At 36.4% G+C, this 9,972-nt stretch overlaps 1 protein-coding gene across 1 annotated transcript; it reads left to right on the plus strand.

Annotated features, from left to right (window-relative positions):
* The first annotated feature begins 4,813 nt into the window (after window positions 1–4,813).
* LOC114053962 (olfactory receptor 1030-like) lies at window positions 4,814–5,749 on the plus strand. Its single transcript, XM_027877088.1, has one exon. It carries the CDS (start codon window positions 4,814–4,816, stop codon window positions 5,747–5,749), a length of 936 nt encoding a protein of 311 aa, XP_027732889.1.
* Window positions 5,750–9,972: the final 4,223 nt, after the last annotated feature.

Below are 9,972 nucleotides of genomic sequence, written 5' to 3' on the forward strand. Positions count from 1 at the left end.
GGTAAGGAAACTACACCGATAAGCAAAGTTTTACCTTCTCTGTTGATGTTTATAGGAGGGCAGTAATCTAGAGAGATTCCTACACATTTATTGTTCTATCAGTATTCTAGGGCCAGGGGGTCAAGACTTATCTTAGGTAAAATATGGTGATTCTATTTCTCTGATATTCTGATGTTCTATTTCTCTGACTGATTGCATTTCTATCACATGTATTCAAAAGTATAAATTTCAATTCTGTGCAAAGAGATTTGAACTTTATTGCATTGACAGTAGGGAGCTTTTGAGGGTTTTGAAGATTTATTCATATCTGTGCTTAAGGAAGATAACTTGAGAAACAGAATGAAGGGTATATTCATAGATCCATGAGACTATAAGAGGCAGAAGGATTAGTTAAGGTACTTTTTGAGTTTTTAAGGTAGCTTGTAATGTACTGGGTTAGTGAGTATTGTAGTTGGGAAGAGGGGAAGGAAGTTAGACATTTTATGACATAATAGACATATTATATGATGGTTTGAATTAGGCAGAAACTTTAGAGATAGGATTTAAATGCAAGATACATAAAGATACATAAAAACAAGTGAATGTTTGTATAAATGACAGAAATCAGAAAGTCAGAAGAGAGAGCAGGTTTTGAGGAAAACATTAGAAGTTTAGTTTTGGACATGTTGAGCATGAGGTACCTGTGGGTATACATTTGGGAACTGATGTACTAGTGGAAGTTGAGGTTTATACCTTAAGCTCAGGACAGAGACCAGGAGTAGAATTATTGAGGAGAGAATCATTTCTGTAGGGATCATACTGAAGGAAGTTATGAGACTGGGGAGATGGGTGGGAGATTGAGAAACAAAGAGAGAAACAGAGATAGAGACAGAGAGTGAGAGAAAAGGAAAGACAGAGATAGGAAGGGAGAGAGAGAAAGACAGGAGTGGAGGAGAAACAGAGAGACAGAGAGAGAGAGAGGGAGAGGGAGAGAGAGAGAGAGAGAGAGAGAGAGAGAGAGAGAGAGAGAGAGAGAAAGGCAGCTAGCACCAAGCTGTGAAGAACACCAACATTAAGAGGTTGGGATGAATATGAAGAAACAATAAAGGAGGTAATGAAGGAGTACTAAGAAAGGTAGAAGATAAATAAAGAAAGTGTAATGTTTCAGAAACCAAGAGAAAAATGTATCTACAGAAGAAGAGGGTAATCAATAGGATTAAAAACCACACAGAAGCCAAGGTCTTTGGATTGGGTGATAAAGTCATAATTGGTAACTTGTGACAGAGTACTATCAATAGGGTGAACAGAAATAATATAGCAACATGTTGAGGAGTGAATAGGGAACCAGAGACATTGTGTAGATTACTTTTAAGAAATTTGATTGTGAAGGGGTAGAGAAAGATTTATGGTGGCTGGAGAGGGGGGGCAAGGCTTAGGGTAGGATTTTTTTGGATTTAGAAATGTCTATGCATGTATAAGCTTGAAATAATGGAAGGGAAAAACTGCAGATGCATGCTAGTTGAGGGGATAATTGATGGAGCAATATAGGAAGGAATAACAATTTATTTTTATCACTTTAAAATTTACAAAATACTATTTTCACAACAACCTTTTGAGCTACATAAGAGAGATGGTCCTTGAAAGCCAAGGATCTAATCACTGATAGGAGGTCAGCAATTTGATCTTAAACTAACTGTAAAAATGGGTCCATGACAGATGATTCCTTTATAAGTTTCAAATAAGTTCATTAGCACAGTGCCCAGGACATAGTGAGAGCTTAATAAACACTTATTGACTGGCTGAATTAGAAGGGGATCATGTTAAAGGACAATTATCCTGCTCAGGAGTAGGAGAAGGAACCATCTCATCAATAAGATACATGTAATTGGAGAAGGGGAGACTGAAGGAAGCCACAAGGGATTGGGAGAAGATAAGCATGGGCAGAAGCTTCCACAAGAATAAAGATTTTTTTTTATCATGACTTGAGTGAGGAGCATTTGGAAAGAAGCTATGATACTGAACCCCCTTCCCTTTTTCTAGTCTCCCACCCACCCAAATCTCCAACTGTGGACTGATTTCAGTGAAGTAATAATGAAGGTCATTTACTATGAATGTGGGGAAATTAGAGTTATAAATTAGAGTTATAAAATTAGAGTTATAAATGATATTTGAAGCCATCAGGATGACTGAGAATGCTGAGAACGAAGAAGAATTGGGAAAAAGCTCCTAGTTGATAACCCTTGAGATAGCATTTCAGTAAGGTGAACAGAATACATGTAGCAAAAGGCTGAGAAGTGAGTGGATCATGAGGAAGTAGAGGCATCGCTTACATTTTTCAAGAAATGTGTCTTTGAATTGGGGGAGAGAAATGAGATGGTAGATGAATAGCTTAAAAAGACAAAGGAACTTAATACAAAAAAAAAGAACTGGGGAGATTGGAGAATGTTCATAAACACGTGGAAGGGGAAAGAATGAATATTGAAGGAATAAATTCCTAAAACTGGTAAAAAGTTATAACAATAATTTATATTTATGTTGTACCCTTTCAGGTATTGCTGAGTAGATATGGATACTAGAAATGGACACCTAGTGGTCAAAACAGGTATCACCCAACAATTCCAGCCCTTATCTCATGGCTGACATGATCTAGAATGTGATTGGTAAATTAGCCATTCTTATCCTAAGGGACCCGGGAGTGGAGAGTTGTTAAAGAAGCATAAAAGAATAAGTAAGTCAACTTAGAGAGCCAGCACACAGGGTCAAGGGAATAGTTGCTGTGACTAATACTGTGACTTATGTACTTATGACTCAGAGAGAGGAAGTCATGAGTAGGTAATCCCAGGTACTAGGAAAAAATATCGAAGATAATGACAATGATGATCATAATAATGACAATAACAATAAAACAGGATGAAGGAGAAGGGGAAGAAGAGAGAAGGAAAAGGAGAGGGAAAGAAGGATTATAAAGAAATACAGGCTGGGAGAGAGGTTTAGAATTGCAGTGTTTTTCAGGAGAGAAAATCTCTGGTTGTGGGCTTAAACTGTAGATAGATAACTATTGATTCAGTTTTACAATTGTGCAGAGCAAAGAAAGATACTTCAACTTCCATCTTCCTAGGCAAAGGAGTTAGCAGTTTTGGGTAGGGGAGGTTATAATTAGATGGCTGGCATTAAGAGACAAGGTCATTGTTTCCTGTTGCCCAGTTTGAAAAGAAAAGCACTCTTCTGATCAGGAGGTGCTGAGCAAGTGGCTAGAAAGGAATAGCCCCCTACACTAAAAGTAACTGGAGAGAAGTAGAAGCAGTTCTTGCTCTACATAAATTCACATTATAAAAATGCAACTTCCCATAATGAATTCTGAAAGAAATCTGTATTCCTCCCAAATATTTTTAACTTTGCTGTATAGTACTATCCTCTCTCTCTCTCTCTCTCTCTCTCTCTCGACCCTCAGCTTGGTGCTCCCTGGTGTCCCCCACAACCCCCATCCAAAATCCTAAACACAAAGAATGAAACAAGCAAAAGCCCTCTAATGAAAGCAGAACAGACGTAGAGAGACCTCCACCACTGCAGCCTGATCGGGAGTGTGGTTTGAGACCTCCCATGGCAAGAGAGCACATCCTTGCCCCATTCTACCCACACACCCATGTGTCCACCCCTGGTGGATATGTCTTTTGTCAGTCTGCACTTAAGTACCATATGTCTGTCCCCAGCCCTGTGTCTTACCCGTTTTTCTACTGTTTGTGTCGTGTCAACATGCTTCTGCCTCTGAGGGGTTTTCCTCCTTTCAGTTCTGGCCATGCCCACATGTGGCTGGTCCCAGTACCTATGTTTCTCCTCTTGCTTTTGATTCTCTGTCCCTGTACCATATGTGTGCTGGTCCCCTTCCTCAAGAGGTGCATAAATCCTCCCTGCCTCCATCCCTTCCTAATATGGGCAAATGCGAATTAAGTAAAAACTGCTTTACATAGAGGTCAGCAGAAAGGTCCACTTATGTAAAAGAAAAACTATCTGCAGTCCCATCTATACAAAGGTGGTGGCAAATAGGAGGGAATGATTAGCCTTGTTCATGTGCCCAGTGCCTCTCTTCAGCCTCTGATCATTTACATAGAACTTTAAGGTTCATAAACTATTATCTTTATAACTCTATGAGCTAAATAATTGTACAAGTATCATTTTCCACATTTCACACATGAGGAAATGAGGCACAGGGAGATGCCAGGTGACTTGTCCAGCTATACAGGTAGTGAGTTTCACAACTCTCCTAATTCTAAGTCCAATGTTCTATCTCTTATACCATATTGCTGCTCTTTAACTGTATCCTTGATGAAATGAAAGAGATCACCCTTGTGGAGAAAGAAGTTTATTTCTTCCTCTAAAACAGGAGTAGTTATTCATAGGCCACAAGGGATAGGAGAGGGAAATTTGAGGAGTTCTCATTGGTTGCCTTGATCTCAGTGAAGTAAGAGGCCAGATCATCTTTTGTGAATATGGAGAATAGAGGCGTGTTTAGAGGCCAGGATTTATGGAGGGAGAAGAGTTAGGTCTACTTCTTATTAGCTGTGAGATTATTTGAAAGTCACAACTTTCTGAGTCTCAATATCCTTGGTATCAAAAAATTGAGATGTAAATATATCAATATCCTGCCTGTTTCACATGGTTACAGTGAGAATGATACAAAATAATGGCTATAAAGTGATTTGTAATAATAATACATAATACATGTGACTCCATAATATCTATATGTTCTTCCAATAGTTCCACTGAGAGGAAAACAGGAATATAAAATGCTTTGTAGCCAAACTTTCCATGTTCTTTCAGTAGACCCATAAACAAGATGGAGAGCAGCAACCTCACCTCAGTGACTGAGTTCCTCCTCCTTGGCCTCTCCAGCTGGCCTGAACTCCAGGTGTACCTCTTCTTGATCTTCCTTATGGTCTACTTGATGATCTTGCTGGGGAACCTGCTCATTATGTTGCTGATATTGAGAGATTCACGCCTCCACACACCTATGTACTTCTTCCTCACTAATTTATCCTGTATAGAAGTCTGTTTCACATCCTGTGTGTTTCCACAGATGCTGGTACACTTCTTGGCAGAGAGAAAGTCCATCTCCTACTCCCGCTGTGTCATACAGGTCTATACATCCCTGTCCTTTGGTATTGCAGAATGCTATATCCTCTCAGTGATGGCCTATGACCGCTATGTTGCCATTCGAGACCCCTTAAGGTACTCAGTCACAATGAACTGGGGGATTTGTGGGATGCTGGCTGCTGCATCATGGTTGGGTGGCTTTATATTTTCTGCAGTAGATACAATTGCCACATTCCAGCTCTCATTCTGCTATAATAATGCCATCAATCATCTTTTGTGTGAAATGCCTGCCCTACTGCATCTCTCTTGTACTGACACAACCCATGCAGAGTTGGTAATGCATGTTCTCTGCATCTTTACCCTTTTGTCCCCTATCACATTCATCATCCTTTCCTATGCACACATCATCATTGCTGTTCTGAGAATTCGCTCTGCCCAGGGACGAAGAAAAGCCTTCTCTACTTGCTCTTCCCATCTTCTGGTTGTCACCCTATATTTTGGGACTATAATGTCTCTTTACTTAAAGCCTAAGTCTCTATCCTCTCCAGAATACAATAAGATTGTTTCTGTGTTTTATGAGGTTTTCACACCTGCCCTCAACCCTCTCATTTATAGCCTGAGGAATAAGGAGGTGAAAATGGCCCTGAGAAAACTTTTGGGAAAACCTGAAAGTGCTTAATTCTACTTATCTCATCCATGAATCTATCTGAGGAAAACTTGAGCCCAAAGGGTCTTCTTCTTCTTCTTCTTCCACAAATTACTTTTTTAAAAATTAAAAAAATAGATTTTATTTTTTCCAGTTACATTTAAAAACAGCTTTAATATTTATTTTTTTAAATTTGAATTCCAAATTCTCTCCATCTTTTTTGCACTCCACCCCCCCTTTGAGAAGGAAAACAATTTGTCATAGATTATACATGTGCAGTCATGCAAAACATATTTTTGTATCATCTATGTTATAAAAGAAAACAGACAAAAATACCAATTAAAATAAAGAAAATAAAAAAATATGCTTCAATCTGCATTCATATTCCATCAATTCATTCTCTGGAGGTAGATAGCATTTTTCATCATAAGTCTTTCTGAATTGTCTTGGATCATTGTATTGCCAAGAACAGCTTCATTCACAATTGATCATTGTACAATATTTCTGTTATTGAGTATAATGTCCTCCTAATTCTGCATATTTCACTTTGCATCAGTTCCTACAAGTGTTTCTAGGTTTCTCTGATGCCAACCTGTCCATAATTTCATACAGCACAATAATTTTCTATAACAAACATAAACCACAACTTGTTCAGCAATTCCTCAATTGATAGGCATCCCCTCAATTTCCAATTTTTGCCAACATAAAAAAGAGCTTCTAAAAATAGTTTTGTACGTATAAGTCCTTTTCCTTTTCCTTTTTTTTTTTTTGGATCTCTTTTGGTTACAGACACAGTAGTAGTATTACCATGTCCAAGGGTATGCAGTTTTATAGCCTTTGGGCATAGTTCCAAAGTGCTTTCCAAAATGGTTGGAAGTTTATAACTCCACCAACAGAGCATTAGTGTCCCTGTTTCTCCAAATACCTTCCAACATTTGTTTTTTTTCCCTTTTTTGTCATATTATCCAATCTGATGGGTGTAAAATGGTACCATAGAGTTGTTCCAATTTGCATTTTGCTAATCAGTAGTGACTTAAAACATTTTTCATATGACTAGAGATAACTTAAATTTTTTTCTTCTGAAAATTGGCTATTCATTTCTGTTGATTGTTAACTGGGGCATGACATTCTTATAGATTTGACTCAGTTTTCTATATATTTTAGAGATGAAGCTTTTAACAGAGAAACTTGCTGTAATTCCTCCTCCCCTCAGTTTTCTCCTTTCCATCTAATCTTGTCTGCATTGGATTTGTTTGTGCAAAATATTTTCAATTGAATGTAATCAAAATTACCATTTTACTTCTATAATGCTATGTCTTATTTTGCTATAAATTCCTATCTTATCCACAGATTTGACGGTAAGATGACATGCTTCCTTAATTAGCTTATGACATCACACTTATGTCTAAATAATGTATCCATTTTGACCTTATCTTCCTATATGATATGAAATGTTGGTCTATACCTACTCTCTGCCAATCTATGTTTCAAGTTTCCCAACAATTTTTGTTAGAAAGTGAATTCTTGTTCCAAAAGCTTTGGTTTTAGAATTTATCAGACACTAGATTACTATGGTCATTTACTATCATGTACTGTATACCTAATCTATTTCACTGGTTCACCACTGTATTTGTTAGTCAGTGCCAGATTATTTTGATGATTGCTGCTGTGTAATAGAGCTTGAGATTTGGTACTTCTAGGCTACCTTCCTTCACATTTAAAAAAAGATTTAAAAATTGATTCTTGACCTTTTTTCTTCCAAGCAAATTTTGTTATTATTTTTCTACCTCAATAAAATAGTTTTTGGTAATTTAATTGGTATGATGCTGAATAAGTAAAGTAATTTAGGTAGAATTGTCATTTTTATTATATTGGCTTGGCCTACCCATGAGCAATTGAGATTTTTCTAATTGTTTAGATCTGACTTTATTTGTGATAATTTATGTGGGTTTATTTTATATCCTGCAACTTCCTTGAAATTGTTAAGAATTTCAACTAATTTTTCAATTGATTCTCTAGGATTCTTTCAGTATACCATCCTATCATCTAAAATGAATGATTCTTTTGTTTTCTCATTGAGTACTCAAATTCATTTTTTTTCTTTTCTTATTACTATAGCTAGTATTTCTAGTATAATGTTTGGGAAGAGTGCAAATAATGGCTTTCTTGTTTCACTCTGGTCTTATTGTGAAGGCTTCTAGCTTTTCCCCATTACAGATAAGGCTTGCTGATGGTTTTAGATAAATAATACATATCATTTCAAGAAAATCTCCATTCAAATTTTTTGAAGAGGATTAAGTGTTGTGTTTTGTCAGAAGCTTTTTCTGCATCTATTGAGATAATCATATGATTTCTGTTGGTTTTGTTATTAATATGGTAAATTATGCTGTTAATTTTCCTAATATTGAACCAGCTCTGCATTCCTGCTACAAATTCCCCCTGGTTATAGTGTATAATCTTTGTGATATATTGCTATAATCTCCATGCTTGCATTTTATTTAAAATTTTTGCATCAATATACATTGAAGAAATTGGTCTTTAGTTTTTTCTGTTTTTTTCTTCTTTTTTTTCCTCTCCCTGTCTTATGTATAAGTACTACTTTAATGTTGTAAAAAGAATCTGGTTGGACTCCTTTGCTTATTTTTACAAATAGTTTACATGGTATTGGAATTAGTTGTTATTTAAATATTTGGTAGAGTCATTTGTGAATCCATCTGTGTCAGGGCAATATTTTCCTCTGGGAGATCATTGATGGCTTTTTCAATTTCTTTTTCTAAGATAGGATTATTTCCTCTTCTATAAATATGGTCAGTTGATATTTTTGTAAATATTCTTCCATTTCACTTAGATTATCAGATTTATAGGCATATAATTGGGCAAAATAGCTCTTAGTAATTACTTTAATTTCTTCTTCAGGGGTGGTGAATCCACTCTTTTCATTATTGATAAGGGCAATTTTTTCTTCTTTTTTTTAAATCAAATTAACTGATAGATGATCTATTTTATAGTTTTTTTTTTCCCCCAGAAAGCCAGCCTTACTTTTATTTGTTATTTGGATGTTGTTTTTTCTTTCAGTTTTATAAATCTTTCCTTTGATTTTTGGAATTTCTAATTTGGTGATTAATTGGGATTTAAAATTTGTTCTTTTTTTTTAGTTCCACTCCCAATTCATTGATCTACTCTTTCACTATTTTATTGATGTAAGTATTGATGTTTAGACATATAAAATTTGCCTTAAGTATTGGTTTGGCTGCATCCCATAAATTTTGGTATATTGCCTCATTATTGTCTCTCTTTAGTGAAATTATTGATTATTTCTCTATTTTGTTCTTTTATCCATTCATACTTTAGGATTAGATTATTTAGTTTCCAATTAATTTTTTAATGGTAATTTTAATTTTTTTGGTTTTCAACATTTACTTCCACAAGATTTCAAGTTCCAAATTTTCACCCCATCTCGGCCCTCCCAATACCCCAAGATGGCATGCATTCTGAATACCCCTTCTCCTAGTCTGCCTTTCCTTCTGTCTCTCCCCCCCCTCTCTCATCCCTTCAATTTTCCTGTAGGGCAGGATGGATTTCTGTACCCCATTTCCTGTATTTCTTATTTCCCAGTTGCATGTGAAAACATTTTTTTTAAACATGTGTTTTCAAAATTTTGGGTTCCAAATTTTCTCCCTTCCTCCCTCCCCACCCACCCTCATTGATAAGGCAAGCAACTAAATATAGGTTATATATGTGCAGTTATGCAAAATACTTCCATAGTAGACATGCTGTGACAAACTAACTCTATTTCCCTTAATCCTATCCCACTCCCCCCATTTATTCTATTCTTTCTTTGGACCCTGTCCCTCCTCAGAAGTATTTGCTTCTGATTACCCCATTTCCCAATCTGCCCTCCTCTTTATTATCCCCCTACTCGCTTGTCCCCTTCCCCCACCATTTTCCTGTAGAGCAAGACAAATTTCCATACCCAATTGAGTGTGTATGTTTTCCCTCCTTAAGTCAAATCCTATGAGAATAAGATTCACTCATTCCCTCTCACCATCCCCTGTTTCCCCTCCACTGTAAGAGCCTTTTCTGTTTTTTTTTGTGAGATAATTTACCCCATTCTACCTCTCCCTTTCTCCTTCTCCTAGTATAATTCTCTTTCACCCCTTAATTTTATTCTCCAGATTTGACCCCTTCATTTTCAACTAACCCTGTGCCATCTATCTATCTATCTATCTATCTATCTATCTATCTATCTATCTATC

The sequence above is a fragment of the Vombatus ursinus genome, unplaced genomic scaffold (genome assembly GCF_900497805.2).
Source record: "Vombatus ursinus unplaced genomic scaffold, bare-nosed wombat genome assembly UNPS02004213.1, whole genome shotgun sequence".
NCBI classification, from domain to species: domain Eukaryota; kingdom Metazoa; phylum Chordata; class Mammalia; order Diprotodontia; family Vombatidae; genus Vombatus; species Vombatus ursinus.

Bases quoted from the DNA above. Each gene is read 5' to 3' on its own strand.
- LOC114053962 (XM_027877088.1), top strand. From the start codon at position 4,814: ATGGAGAGCAGCAACCTCACCTCAGTGACTGAGTTCCTCCTCCTTGGC.